The sequence below is a fragment of the Numida meleagris genome, chromosome 25 (assembly GCF_002078875.1).
Source record: "Numida meleagris isolate 19003 breed g44 Domestic line chromosome 25, NumMel1.0, whole genome shotgun sequence".
NCBI classification, from domain to species: domain Eukaryota; kingdom Metazoa; phylum Chordata; class Aves; order Galliformes; family Numididae; genus Numida; species Numida meleagris.
The window spans coordinates 4,830,387-4,845,397 of NC_034433.1; the positions used below are offsets into that span (position 1 = coordinate 4,830,387).

General features: G+C 57.8%; 1 protein-coding gene across 1 annotated transcript in view; it reads right to left on the reverse strand.

Annotated features, from left to right (window-relative positions):
- ITPR3 (inositol 1,4,5-trisphosphate receptor type 3) overlaps positions 1–14,795 on the reverse strand; it is a 38,857-nt gene extending 24,062 nt beyond the window's left edge. Inside the window, 9 exon segments of the mRNA XM_021377042.1 lie at positions 111–206; positions 407–553; positions 1,489–1,572; positions 1,692–1,790; positions 1,914–2,072; positions 2,214–2,300; positions 4,347–4,468; positions 7,854–7,924; positions 14,317–14,795. Coding sequence (XP_021232717.1) covers positions 111–206; positions 407–553; positions 1,489–1,572; positions 1,692–1,790; positions 1,914–2,072; positions 2,214–2,300; positions 4,347–4,468; positions 7,854–7,924; positions 14,317–14,405 — 954 coding nt within the window. The 5' untranslated portion in view covers positions 14,406–14,795.

The following is a 15,011-nucleotide window of genomic DNA, read 5'->3' on the forward strand; positions in this document are numbered from 1 at the left end:
CGTGGCACGAGGGGACAAGGCAAGACAGGACATCACTGCTCTGAGGGACGGTGCTTTTGCAGCCTCTCGAGGCGGGACATGTTTCTGCACCCCTCTGCTCACCCCCTTACCTCTGCTGCCAGGTAGTTGCCTGTGGCGAGGTGCTTGAAGCGGTATAAGCCATTCCAGTGCCCAGCCCCCCCTCGGCACGGGTCGTGGTGAACCACCTGGAAGGAGCAGAGGAGGGCTCAGAACGGGGCTGCCCAAGCAAACACCCCAGCAACAGAGCCCCGTCCTACCTCAAAGGTGCCCACATGTCAGTAAACTTGGGCATGGACACGAGACAGCCACCGAGGGACTGGAGGGATGCTCGTCTCCTAGGCAGCCTGCACTATGAAATCGCCCTGGATCCCTCAGCCCCACTCACCTCCACCTCCCAGAGGGCGTTGGAGCTGGTGGCCGAGGTGGCTGACTGCCGCAGGGTGGTGCGCAGGAAGACGTGCAGCTTGCCCTTGTATTCATCACAGGTCAGGAACTTCTCCTGCTCAGCGTGGAAGAGCCTCACCACGTCCCCCTAGCATCAGGATGTGACAGTGAGGATATGGAGGCAGCATTCACTTTGTGCCCCATGGCTGTGGTTCACCCCCTGCAAGCCAGTACAGCTCCTCCTGTGATCCCACAGCCCTGCAAAGGGGCTGGGATCATTCACACACGGCCCAGAGCAGGGTGCAGCTCTCAGCTGCAGCACGGTCTGACCGCCAGCACTGCAGGGCAATGCCAGCTCTTGCAGTCCTATTTGTCCTACACCATCTGAACCCAGGGAGGGCACCTTGCATGCACACAGAGTGGTGGGGACATGGGGTAACCTTACTCTGCAATGCCATCGCTCTGTTTACTTGTGCAAGCTGCTTCTCTGTTTCTACTCCCCAGGGGTACAAACCCCCTTTTTGCATCTCTGGAGCGGGCAGAGGCTCCGCTCACCAATGTAGTCATGGCATTCATGTCCCAGAAGGAGGGTGCAGAGGAAGCCAGGGATAAGCAGGCTCCTGGGGACGGGGATCTGCAAGGTCTTCACAATCAATATCCATCCAGCTGCTTCCTGGAGGACCTCCGACCTGAACAATAGCTCTGCAGGGAAAATTCCTTTCCCAGGCAGCAGCCAGACCCGCTGCACAGCTTAACAGCCAAAAGCTGTCCCCATGGATAGAAGCACTGCTGGTACTGTGTGTGCCTCAAATTGTCCTCAAGAGACAACTTAATACAAGGAGGCAGAGGGTAACCTGATGCGCTCTGGGGTACCTGCCACCAGTGGGTACTAAAATCCCCACTTCCAGCACACTGTTCGGTGCTCCAAGTGATGAATTCTCCTACATATCAAGACCCTTGAGGCATCCTGCCCTTGTCTCACAGCCAAGCAGCTATTCATATGCCCTGCCCAACGAGGGACCAGCATGGGGTCCCCGGACCCCATGGTGTCCCCATGGCCGGTGGCCAACCCTCCTTCCTTACCCCCTTCAGCACTTCCTCCATGTGGTCGCGGAACTGCATGAAGAGGTTGATTTTCCAGCTGGTGTTACAATTGACCGAGTTCACCTAAGGAGCAAGAGAATGAGGTCATGATCCCAGAGAGGGAAATGAAAAAGAAAGAAGAAAAGGGAAAAGGAAAAGCAGGCAAGTCCCCAAATCGAGACTCTTTGCAGGCAGCCCCGTACCTCCTTGCAGCCTGCGTTATCAGCGAGTTCATAGTTGCTGGCGTGCAACGGCTGCCCGGCATTCACGGGGTTCAGGATGACTTTGTCTCCCACAACTACCTGGGGAGAAAAATGGGAACGGGGCACAGAGAATGAGATGGGCGCCCAGCAGGGAGGTGAGCCCAGGCAGGGCCAACACCAAAAGCTCATCTGCTCTGGGGGACCTTCCAGCCCCTCGCTCACGTTATCTCCATTGCTCCTCAGCTTCCAGAAGGGCTGGATGAAGAGCCAGGAGCCCTCGTTGCCGGTGGCATCCAGCGTCACCCGCATGGCGTTTTTCTCCAGCAGGGCTGGCAGCCGCTTGTTCACTGTCAGGTACTTGTTGCTCTTCATGTGCAGGAGCTGAGGAGGCAACCGGCAGGGTGAGGCTCTCCATCAGGGACACGGTGAGTCCCTTCCCCAGCAGCTGCCCAACTTGCAGACCATGGATCTGAGCGTCTTCCCACCAAAGCACCGACCAGAGCAGCCTAGGGGTGCCCGTACCTGTATGACACTGCCGTATTTCACCACGTCCCCATGCACCTTCTTGTTCTCCGTCTCGTTCTGCTTCTGCTCCATCTGGGCTGCATGCTGAATGCCAGAAGGTGAAGAGCTCAGTGCCCCTGGAGTGAGCCCCCAAGGGGTCACCTGCTCCCCGAGCTATGGGGAGGGCAGGGGACACAGCACCCGCATCCCTCTGTCACCCAGGATCACTGTCCAGACCCACAAGATGATTCTCAGCATCTGAGAGCTGAGCCCAGCACCCTGCTGTGGCCCTGCGCAGCCACATGAAGTCTATGCAAGCTTAAAAATTTGGACAAGCTTCTCCAGAATTCCCCAATGTAGGGCAGCACCCCAAAGGGACCTGGGGATGAGTGATGCTCCCACCCAGCAGTGCTGCTGGTGCCGGAGGCTCCTGGCAGCACCCTGACCAGCACACAGAAGGCTCCGTGTGGGCAGAGCCATGCCGGGAGCTGGTGGCAGGTCTGTGCCTGCCATGGTGGATGCGGATGGGTCCACGCTGGCCAAAACACCCCAAGAATTAATGTAATTGCTTGGCCCTGCTTGCAGCAGGCTGGGCTCACCAGCCCATCTCCAAACCACAGGTATTTTCCACGTGGCAGCTCTGGCAGTGGAAGGGGAGCTGTCAACAGGCACAGAGCAAGGCAGGAATCTGCTCCTTGGGGCCCTATGCAACCGGGATGGGAAACCACAGCAAGGGACAGAGCTGGGGGATCCATCCCTGCCCATCCTGCTGTGTTTCCCTTTCACTTGAGGAATATGGGGAACCAAGCTGGAATTGCAGTCTGCACCCTGTGGGAGGATGGGGTGGGCAGTCTGCGAGGTGATGCCGGGGCTTCAAATCCACCCAGCACATGGTACTGCATTACAAACCCTTTGCTCTTTTGAATGTTGCTTTGGTTAATGAACTCTGTCCCTGCACAGCTCTGGGTGCCACTTGGGGAACGTGAGCCCACCCAGCCTTGGGGTCCAGAGACCACAGTGGTGGCTGCTGCCATCAGGAAATGAACTGAGAGTCTGAGGAAACCCTCCCTGCTGCCAAGCTGGGAGCTTTACAACCCCATGGAGCAAAACGGCTCCGGTGAGAGATCCGACCCCCAGATCTGTGCCCAGATCCAAATTCCTCCGTCGCTGAGTGGGAATGGGCTGCCCTGAGCCTGCAGGGCTCCAGCCTGTCCCTTACAGGGACACGGGCATCAGGGATGTGTACTGGGGTGGGCAGCCCTGGAGGCATCAGGAGCAGGGCAAAAGCCTTCACGGAGCTCAGGGCTGCACAGCAGCATGGGGAGCACCCTGCTGAACACAAAGTGCAACCCCAGGAGCAGCGGATGGAGCGAGGAAATCACAGGACCTCTTGAAGACAAATCCAAAGCAAGGTTCAATCAATCAAGCTCGGAAATGAGCCTCTCCATCCAGCCGTGGCCAGTGCAGCTGCTGGCACGACAGGCCACTGTCCCAGCAGAGCAGGGATCAGCGTGGCTCTGTGCACGGTCACAGCAGTGCTGACCCTGTCCCGGGTCTCCAGCCCCAGTTGGACGCTGCCTCGGCCCTCACTCAGCAAAGACAAAACTGGGGGAGCAGTGGGGCCTGGCTCAGAGCCCAATGAGATGATTTAATGAATCCTGCCTGAGCTTCACTTCTATGAATCATCCTCAGGGCCTCGCCAGCTGTCTGAGGAGATTATGCAATGTTTAAAATGGGCCTTTTCCAAACCTTATGGAAGTCAACAGGAGCCTTTCACTTCCCCAGCCCTTTGGAGCAGGTCCTGCTTGTAGCAGCTCCCTCTGCTCCTCTGCTGCAGGGCTGAGACAGCACAGGGCTGGGAATGGCCAGACAGGTACCACCCCTCACCCCAACCTCTCCTCCTCTCCCCACAGCTCAGTCTCTCTGTGCAGCTCTGCCCTGGGAGAAAGGTCCACAGAAAGAAGAGGGAAGTGGGACAGCGAAGGGACACCCACATGTAGCAAATCCCAGATGGTCCTGGCAGCCTGTGCAGCTGTTTTCCAGGAAGAAAAACACCACAGGGTTTGCACAGTGAGAGGTCTGGAGGCCAACCTCTGCTCGGGGACTGCTCACAATCAGTTCCCAGTGCTGGCGGCTATGAGCTCTGCTCACCTGGAGCTTCTGCAGCAGCACCACGTCCGCGATCTTCTCCTTGTCCTGCTTGGTCTGCTTGGCCTTCCAGTATTGCTTCTGGGCAGAGTAGCGGTTCATGGGGCACACTTTGAAGAGGCAATCTGGGAGGAGGGGAGGTGAGTGTCAGCTGCAGTGGCCTCACAGGCTCCTCCATGGGACCGGTGTCACCCAGGGAGGAGCAGCACTGTTCCAGGGCACTGCTCCCATCCCTGCAGCTCTCTCCATTCCCCCAGCAATAAAGCAGGCTGGCAGAGGGTCACACCGCCCGCTGTCAGTGTACAAGCTGCAGATCAGAGAAAATAGGAGTCCGGCAGTGACTCCACTTCTTGGAGCAGCGATAGAAGCATTCCCATTGGAAACAGCCTTGTAATTCGGGAAGGAAAGCTTCATGGGGAGAAAATGTATTGATGAGGCACAGCTGGGCTGCAAGAGGAGCAGATCCTGCTGGGAAGGAGCGCAGGCTGCAAGACCAGGACAGGAGCATGCAGCCCCACAGCCCTGATGCCCCATGTCCCTGCAGGATGCTGTCCCCAGGGTGGCACCAGCTCCACAACATGCTGCAGCTCTCCTGTGACTGCTCACGGCTCAATGGGCACTGCTGGAAGCTACAAGCGAGTGCTTCACAAATCTGTACTGCAAACAGCTGCACACCCATCCTAAAAGAGACGCTTTGGTGATGCAAAGTGCATGGGTTTGGGTCCTCCCAAACACTGGCAGTGTGGGTACAACCTGCAAAGTGCCCCAGTTCAACTGCTTTTCCCCACGGTGCTGTGGTCAGGACGAGGGAGGAAAGTGCAGATGCCCAGATCCAGGCTCTGTGAATCAAAACACAGAGCAGCTCTCTGGAAATCAGGAGACTGCAGCTGCAGTGCAAGCCCTGATTCGGCACCGGGTTGGAATCTGTGCGGGGATGGGGGCAGGAAGGGACCTGCAGCTTGGGTCACCCAAATTACGCCTGAAATAGCAGCACAGAAACTTCAGACACAAAAGGAAAAATCACTTCCATCTCTGGCCCCACTCCCAGCTCACTGGCAAGCACTTATTTATTTACCTGGGAGTGACGAACAAACAAGCCCAGAGCACAGTTCTCACCGGCTCGGGACGCTGGTAAGAGGCCAAGTTTCACATTTCGTTTTACAGGTCTATTTGCTAATGGCAGGTCCCGTGCCAAGGAGGCTTTGTGATGCTGGGCTTCTAACAGGGGACTCAGCGCAGCTGCTGCAATGCCTGGCTGCATTCTCCCACTGCCTCCTAGCAGCACCACAGGGCCACCTGCAGCACCTTGAGTTGTTTTCATTAAATTGCTAATTAGCTTGCAAAAGGACCTGGTGCAAAAGAGAAACTGAGTGGGGAGGGAAGAAATCTAACATAGCTATTAAGAGATAGATGCAAATCAAACCCCTGGCTGCAAGCACTCCCTGCCTGCGGGGCTGCTCGACCTCCCTGTCCCTTGGCGCTGTGTTGCAAGGAGGGAAAGCAAGGCATGGAGTTGGCTGCACAGGGGAAGGCTCCAACGAAACTACTGTTGGAATCTGGAATTTTGGGACCTTGGTCTGAGCACCAAGGATCTGTTTCAAGACGGATGGAGGGCTTAAATCCCACTGAGTGCAGGATTGAGATGTCTTCTTTGCTTCTTCCTCATGTTCCAGAATGCAGGGCTGGGGAAGGGTTAGGGGGAAGAAAACACCAAGGAAAGGCTCCTCGATGGGTTTGGGCATTTCCAAAATCCATGTAGGTCTGTAGGAGAAAGGCCCATGCCCTTCACCATGCCCCAAACCCACTGGGCAGCATGGGAGCTGAGCTGGGAAGGGCAGGGTCTGGCCGCAGGATATAGGGATGGCAACAGCCCATTAAAACCCTCTCAAGCCTCTTGCTACTGCAGCAGGGAAACAGCACCAGCCCATTGTTTTTACCTCCCTCGCAGTGATAGCTATTGAGAAGGCAAACCACTAGTTTTCCGGCAATTAAAACAAGCAGCTGGATATCCTGATAGGGTTTGCATGGAGCAGGGCTGAGCCTGGAGCAGAACTGGGTCTGGAAAAGAGATTCAACATCCACCCATATCCAGGAAGGGAGACGCTGTGGCTGCCGGGACCAGGGGAAGGGCTGGGGGTTTGCCATGGCTCCCAGCTGTTCCCAGGTGAAAGTCCACCTGGAACAGAGCGGCTGCGGGGTGTGTCAGGGCTGTGGGGCTGGCAGATGTCCTTGTAGCCAGCTCCATGCACAAAGGAGGGGCAAGTGGTCCTACAGAGAGCGAGGTTACTGCTCAGCAGAGGGGACGGCAACTGCAGGGCGCACCGCTGTGGGAAGGTAAAGCCACCTCGTGAAAGGGGCTGGGGCAGGACGCAGGGTGGGGAGCCAATATTTAATGGTTCTTTTTTTTTAAAAGGGGGCCTGAAATTATGGTACCTAGTATAAAAGGAATGCTGCCATAAACCAAACCCCAAATCCAGCAGCGTGTCCACTGGCCTCGGGGGTTTCTCAGTGCACAGCACTGCTTCATGCCCTGTCTGCCACGCCATCCGCAGGGTGCTCTGGGCACTCAGCCCAATCGAGATGCTCTCCGGGACATGTCCTTTCCCCCGTGTTTTGCATGGGGCAGCCAGGTCCAAACGCAGCGTTTCCCAGGTAGATGCAGTGCTTGGTGCAGTAGTTTGCTCCCTGCAGAGCCCCAGTTCGCCACTGCCTCACTGCTCAGCCCCAGGGCTGGCAAAGCTGAGGAGCAGGAGGCAGGAGCTGCTCTCCCCAGCAGCCTGTCCTGGCTTCCCATCTGTCCCAGCCCTCCCCTGACTCATTCTCTTTCCACCTGGACTGGCCACAACTGCCCACTCCCACTCAGGGTTGCCAGCACAGGAAGCAGCGAGCACAGCCCCAAGCGCCCAAGGAGACGGCACAGCCCAAAACGTGACCACCGAGGATGGGAAGGGATTTACCATCTTGCCCTGCATGCCTCATAAAAGGGCGGCTTAATCCCCTGGCTCGCTCTGAGGTGCAGCCAAGCACAGCAGATGTAATTAGTGCCGAGTGCGAACAGACTTGCCCTGCAATAGTTTGTCTGTTGCAACCGCAACTCTTTCTGTCCCCTCTTGGTTCCTTTCTGTCCCCTCTTGGGTCCTTTCTGTCCCTCCCTGTCCCCTCCTCGCAGCCAAGTGATGCTGCCAGCATCCCTAAGGACGCGTTTGGGTGCAGTTGGACCCACCTTTGCAGATGATGGCCCCCAGCCACCTCTGCTCCTTAGGGCTGGGCTACAGGGTCCCAAGGAGCATCCCAACTGGGAGTAGTTCCAGGAAAAGCATGAATGCTCCCAGAGGCAAACAGAGGATGGTCAGTGGTTTGGCTAAGTGATGACCAACAGAGGCTGTCTGAAGTCCTTTGCAGCGGCACCTCCCAGCTTTGGCGAGCTGGGGCTGCAGTCCCCATCCCTGGCATGGATGCTCAGTTGTCCCCAAATAGTGACAGGGCTGCCCCAGCCCAGGCCCACCTCACCTCGAAACTTCTTGGGAGGGTTGTCCAGGTCCCCAGCTGCCGGCTCCACCACACATCGGTCATCCACCAGCCTGCAGGACAGAGCAGGAGCAGAGCTTGAGAAGAGACAGCAGCAAGGCCCAAGCAAGCAAAGCAGCAAAGACACCACTGGCACCTGCTCCAAAGCATTGAAACCCACATCTCTTGTTTCCTACCCCTTTGCACTCTACCAATATTCAGCATGATGCTCAGCTCCAGCAGCCACTCCTCGGTGCCTGCCTCGAATGCATCACATCACCCCTTGCTCGCAGACATCCCCCAGGTGATACCGATGTGTTTTTCCTTACAGGCCCTTCAGACAAACATAGCAACGCAGCACTGAGCTGTGTCCCGGGGTCTTTGCTCGGTGACCCATGCTGGAGGCTCTGTCATCCACACCTGGCAGAGCCAAATCGGCCTTGGGGCAACGGGCACTGTGCAGAGGCAGGCTGCTGCCTGGGCCAGGGGTGGGGATGCTGCCCACAGCCCCGTGCTGCTGGAAATGTGCAATGAGTTCAGCTTTCACATAATGGTTCTCCTTCCCCAGCTGGGAGCTAACCCCACAGATGCACGGGGTGTAAACTGCTGCAGGAGATGGCACAGCCCCTAAAATTGTTATTAATTATTATCTGATCAGAGGTGCTGGCTCAGCTGATCAGAGACGAAGAGCTCTGTGCCTCCTCTCTGCCCCCTCCTTATTTCCCCAGTCTCCTGTGGGCTTGGTCTTGCATGCTGAGGACCTTCCCCACAACTTCAGGACCTCACTGCAATGTTACTGAGACCAGCGAAGCCCAGGCAGGTGCCGGGCATCCCTCTGCTTGGCCCCAGAGCCCCGAGGGCCGGCAGGCGCCTGGCTCTGCAGGAGCTTGAGGCTTTCAAGGGAATGCACTGCAGCAGTGGGACAGGCTGGACCCGCTCGCCTGCTTTCTGCCAGCCCCTGGGAAGCGATGCAAGGAGAGGAAGTGAGGAGCGTGTCCCCACCTGAATCTGAGCAGGAATGCAGCAACTACGCAACCCAGGGGGAATGCAGAACTGGGGACAGGACAGATGCACTGGGCATGTGGCACTGTGCTGCCCTGGGGACTCAATGCAGCTGACAAACACAGCGAAGTGCAGCTGGAGCCGGGCATGTAGTGCTGCAGAGAGCTTGCAACAAGAGAGATCCCACTTGCAGCTCCAGCTGCTCTCAGGAGGAGGGGAAAATTCCTCTCCATCACTCGGCAGAGAGGAATTTGGCCTCAGCGCTGATGGATTGGGACCCCAGAGACCCCGGTGCTGCTGCGTCCTTGGCAGCAGAGCTGGAGCAGCAGCCAGCGTCCCAGTGCGCAGCCTGCAGCACAGTGGGACCTCTCCTTTTGTCCTCTGGGAGGACCCCAAAATGCAGCCAGACTTTGCGCTGCAGCACTGGGCGTCACGGTGCTGCCAGGAGAGAGGTTTGCTGAAGCCACAGCTCCTGAGGCTCAGAGGAGATTCACTTTAGCTTTCAAGTAAAGGAAGAAAAGCAATCTCTCTAATATTTTTGGTGGCAGCTGCAGTTTAATAACAGCGAGCGAAGATCCAGAAGATTTTGGACAACCAAAACTCATGAGGTTTTGATAACCCGATGTTGAGCATTTTGCTAGGCAGGGCTTGGCTCACACTTGTGGTTGGGGGCTGGGCTCCCCACCCGGCCCAGAGCTTCCACAACAGCTGGGAAGGAGCTGGGACCATCCCCAAGCTCCCATGGGCACTCAGGACAGCACGGAAGGTGGTAAAGAGGGGACAAACCCGAGCAGTGAGAGCAGGGGCTCCACTGCATGTATCTCACTGTGCAGGAGATATGCAAAGCCTCAGCCCAGCCCAATGCCGGCCATAGGCCCTTTTGGTTTCTATTACTCTGTGATGCTGCCTGGCACACATATTGCCTGAGTCAAATGAGAGCTACATAGCGCAGCACCAGCCCTCAGTGAGTGCTCAATTCAATTCCCAGCACCCCCTAAAAGAGCAGAAGGACACCTTCATTTCTGCTCTTTAAAAAAAATTTCAGAATGTAAGTTCTCCGTCATGACTAAGGGTCTCCAAGGAAGCATCTGACCCACGCAGCCCATTTCCAGCACAGGAGTCTCCTTCAGGTGCCAGCTCCATTGCCTGTGGCTTCTGTGCCCGTGTGCTCTGCCACGCAGCTCTGCAGACAGCAACCTGCCACACCGCAAGTCTTAATTAGTTAACGACCTCAGAGCAGTTTCCGTGTCTTTAATGCTGGAATTACACACTCTGCAGGAATGCAAAGTATTATTTTTCTTTAAGTGATACTCCGGACTAGCATTATTCAGTTAAAAAGTGCTGAAAGCAGAACGGATCCTGACACGGTGGACATGAGTCACCTGGGCCGGGACGCGCTTCCCCCAACGCCACGCAGAGCTCCCTCTGCTCTCAGAGCAGCGGGGCCGCGTGCTGCGGGGCTGCTGGCTTTCATTTCCCAGGTGCTAATGAGAGAACACCGTCAGCTTCTGATCACCTGCAGGAAGATCCTGGGGGAAGCAGCAGGCTGAGGGCACCGCCGCAAACCTCGCGCTCTGCCGCTTCGAAGCGCCCTGCGGTGCGATCCCGCAGCCCTGCATCCTGCTGCCCGCAGCGCATGCGAGCATCTGGTTAGCTTTAAGCCCTGCAGCGGTTCCAGCGGGGCTTTCTGCATGCTTCCAAACCGAGCACAAAGTGATTCCCTGGCCCCCAGCCAGCGCGAGGCAGAGCCTTCGCCGGAGGTCAGGGGAAGCAGCTCTTCCAGCACCGCGATCCGCGGCCGCCGGACACCCCTGACCCCCCCGGGGACGGCGGCCGGCTGGGGCTGTCCTGGAGGTGAGGAGGAGGAGGAGAGCGGCGCTCGCCATCAAGCACGGGGCTGGGTCAGCCCCTCAGGCTCAGGATGGGCACGGTGCCCACAGGGCAGCAGCCCTGGCAGGGCAAATGGAGCAAAAATAAAGCAAGTGAGCCACAAAAATGCAACCTTGCCCCTGCTGTCCCAGCACCACAAGGATGCCGCTGTCGGCCTTGCAAGTGTCTCCTCCCTGTGTCCTGACCCAGCATGGCTGCAGTTGCCCTTTCACCAGCTGTGTTTCCCTCAGCTGCTCCACCCTGTACATCCACCTGCAATCGCAATTACAGCCATCAAAGATGTTATTTCATGCTAAACAGCCAACTGCCATCCAGATAGGTTTGTCACCTCTGCCAGCACCCAGTGCCAGTCCCTGGGCACCTCAGATGGCGGGGACAGGGCAGCTCACCCCCCCGAGCAGCACCTCACTGCCCCTGTCTGGCTCCTGCCATTTGGTGCTGACCCAGCAAGGACACGAGCTGAGATGGGGACACTCCTGGCTGTGCCTTTCCCCGGGCGCACAGCATCATGACATCCACCAATGGAGCAGGAACCAAACTGAGATCTCCCAGCCCTCCTTCCTGCCTGGCGCTGGTTAGCTTGGCATGGATGACGCCCACAGAGCAACACACCACAGCAGCTCCTTCCCCATCCCAGACCCAGTTTCAAGAGTTCCTGCTCCCTTAGCACAAACCCCCAGGAAGTACCAGTGATTTCCCCTAAGCACAAAGCTGCCATTTCCTCAGACAACCTTAACCTGCAGCAGCGAAGCCTGGGCAGCCCCACAGAGCCTTTCCCAGCCTCAAAGCAAGCTCAGAGAGCAGATGAGCCAACCCTGGGATCCCACATCTCACCGCACCTCCTAGGCAGCTTCCCATGCCCCAAACCTGCAGCTCAGATGCGCCTGTCCCACTGCCCCCAGCTCTGCAAAGGGAACACGTCGCTCCCAGGGTGCTGAACCAAGGGGTGTGACCCCGGTCAGCTCCTGCCCTGAGCTTCTCAAATAACCTCCTCCTTTTTGGTCTGTCTTCAGCCTTTGAACACGTTTGGGTATTTTGGCTCGGTGTTCCCCCATCTCGCTGTGCACACGCAGCTGCTCCCCACCCTGCAGTGTGATGTTTTTCCTCCTTCAGAGCAAATGCCTGCTACAGCCAGTGGCTGCAGGAGGAAGGCTTTGTGCCCTCACTGTGACTGGGGCTGAAAGCAGAGAGGGGGTCAGCCAGGGGGGCTGCAGGGCTCCTCCTGCCCTGACCCCTCCAGCAAGTCCCCTGGATGCATGGAGAAAAGAGACCACTTTAAAAAAAGTTAAGGCTTAGTGTTGATAAGCAGCCTGGTTCTGCTTCCATGCTGCTTTCCAGGGCATCCCACTGATGGTGAGCAGCAGGGCTGATGCACCCCTGCCCCCGCCTCACCCAGGTACCCCCATGGTTCAAGGGGCTTGCTAAGAGCCTGACAAGATCCCACAGATGGTGGGACTGAGTCAAGAGCAGCCCCATGTGCTGGCTGGGTCCCATTCTGCTGCAGGGCTTCGCGCTGGGCTAGAGACAGAGGACTCCTCCACTTACTGCATCTGCCCAGAACCAGCAAAGCACTGGGCTTACTGGGCTTCATGCAAGGTACAGGCTGCAGAGATAGACACTTTGCTTCAGTCTGAGCATTTTGCAGCCATACCCATCCAAGAGGAGCTTGTGAAGCAGCTCCAAACAGCGCTGCACCTCACACCTACATCCCAAATGCAGACAGAGCCCTGTGCATCCTGCAGCAGCACCTGCAAGCACAGCTGGGTTTGTATTCCAGTGCCATTTAGACCCACATCATCCAGAACACCTCAAAGACCCAGAAGAGTTCTTGGGAAGAGCTCACCTCCCCACCAGGATGCCGGCATAGGGAAGCCCCAGCACCAGAACACTGGGTACATGCCCTAACAGGGCACCTGGAAACTCTATATCATCCCATAAAGATCCCACTGCAGACCCCCACAGCCCAAAACCTCTGCCCTGGGTGAGGAAAGATGGAGGAGCCCTTCCGGCAGGATGCTCAGCTGGGCACGCAGCACTCGGCTGGGGCTGGCAGAGCTATTTGCCTTGCAAATGAACCAAATAAGGTCCCAAACAGGCAGCAGCAGGGCTGGGAAGAAGCACTCTCAGGGAGTCACCCAGTCCCTTATCGCAGGAGTGATTTAAGGTGCGGTTGGGTCTCCCAGGTCGTGGGGCACATGGGAAAACAGAGGTTGGGAAATAACCCAGAGAAAACAGAGCCCTGGGAAAAGTGGGCCCAGCAAAAGCTGCAGTGGGGCCTGGAAGCACAGCCTGCCTTCCATATGTGTGTAAGTAGGACTAAAGAAGCATCCTGCAGAAAAGAAGGACTTGGGAGCCAGAGCTACAAAGGGATTGGAACCTGAAAGTATCTGAACATCTCCTTTTGTTTGGCTCCTGGCAAGCCATTGGGACATGCTGTGTGGGCTAATAACCAGTGCTGGCTCTGCTGGAGCCTCCTCCACCTCCAATCTCATCTCCAGGATGGGAAGGTGCTGAGTGCTGTGCCACTGAGCACACAGATCCCACCACGGAGACCTCTCCCAGCGCGACTCCAGGGTGAGGGCTGGGCGCAACGCGGCTGCATCCCACACATGCAGGACCCGACGTCAGCACCGCACACAGCTGCATGCACGGGGTTTTGTGCCTGCGCCCACCAGCACAGCTCTGGGCAGCCTCCTGCTGCTGGCCAGGGCACGGCTCCAGCGGGCATTATCCGAGAGGCTGCGCGTGCCCCGCAGTGAGTGTGTGTACACGTGTAGGCGACGTATGTACGTCTCCGGTTCTACACAGGCATGTGGGAGCAAGTGCATTCAGCACAGATTATAGAGCCGGGCAGCTCCTGCCCCAGGAATCCCATCCAAGTCAGCATTCCTGCCTGATCTCAGCCTCTCCTACATGCACTGTGGGGCAAGTACTGGCACAGACCCACATCCTAGAAGCAGCATCAGGTTTGGTGCTCAGGGATGCAGGTGAGGTTTGGGTCTCTGCTATGTGCAGCCCAGGGGTTTTGCCCCAGTGTTATTTTAGGATGAAAGCAGCAGGGACAGGTCCCTGAGGGCGGGCTGCAAGATCCCCTTCTGTTCTAGTGTGCCTGGGGGCTGCAAGGAGACAACTCAGCCAGTATCTGCCCATGCCCTGCTCCCCCCACCCCTACGGCCCTCAAGGTGGGCAGCAAAAGCCATCACTGCCTGGTGCCAGGACAGCACCCTGCAGCCACACAGGGCCAGGCTGGGAGCCTTCCTGACACCATCCCCACCAAACCATCCCAGTCAGCCCTGCGCACAGCCCCACGGACCCTCCTGCAGTCTGAGCCCACCTCACCCACTAAAGACGGGAAAACAACTTCTGGCCATGGCTGTTGTGAGCTGCAGGGCCAAACTGTGCCCCAGCAGCAACCAGCGAGGGGAAAGGGGACTCTATATCCTGTCCTCCCCACACCCAACACCTGTAAAGGGGTTTCAATCCCTTCCTCCCACCCAACTCAGCCTCGGCACCACCTTCTCTTCCCCGTTTCCCCCAGAAGTAAACCCGCAGTGCCGGGACAGGGCTCACTCACCCCAAAGTGCTGATGAAGCCATTGACCGAACCCTCGGCATACAGGGAGACGATGTCCCCGATGTGCAGGAAACTCGACATCTCATTCATGGTTGCCCTCGAGTCGGCACAGCGCCTCTTCTTCCCGACGTCACCTCCCCGGGCACGAATCCACCATGGAACAAGCGGGGCTCGGGGTCGTGCCCGGGGGCTCTCCCAGCCCGGCTCTCGCCCCCTGCCCCTCGCCCGTTCCCTGCGAGCAGCGGAGGGGAGCGGGACGCTCTCGCGCAACTTTTACATGTGCCGCGCAGGACTCGAGCCAAAGGGAGCCGGGCAGCGGCGGGAGGAGGAGGAGGAGGAGGAAGAGGAGGAGAGCGAGGGGAAGAGGCTCAAGAAGAGCACTGCATGAGTTCTGTCCTGCTGTCCGTGCCTCCGTCTCCCCACAGCTTTCTACCTGCAGCCAATAGAGAGCAATCAGGAAGTCCTGCTCGAAAAAGCATGCAAATATTTTTGGCCTGGGAGGAGAACCGGAGCGGCACGGCAAAGAGGGGGGGGGGATACCCAAAATGAGGCCCCACCCTCTGCTCCCCGCCTCCTGGCTTAGGGGAGCGTGGGCTTGGAGTGGAGGGAGGGGGCCGGCATCCCACTGCCGTCGGTCGCTGTGTCACCGAGCCGGGGACGTGGGGCTCTCAGCAGTCGGGCGGAAGCGCTCGGAGC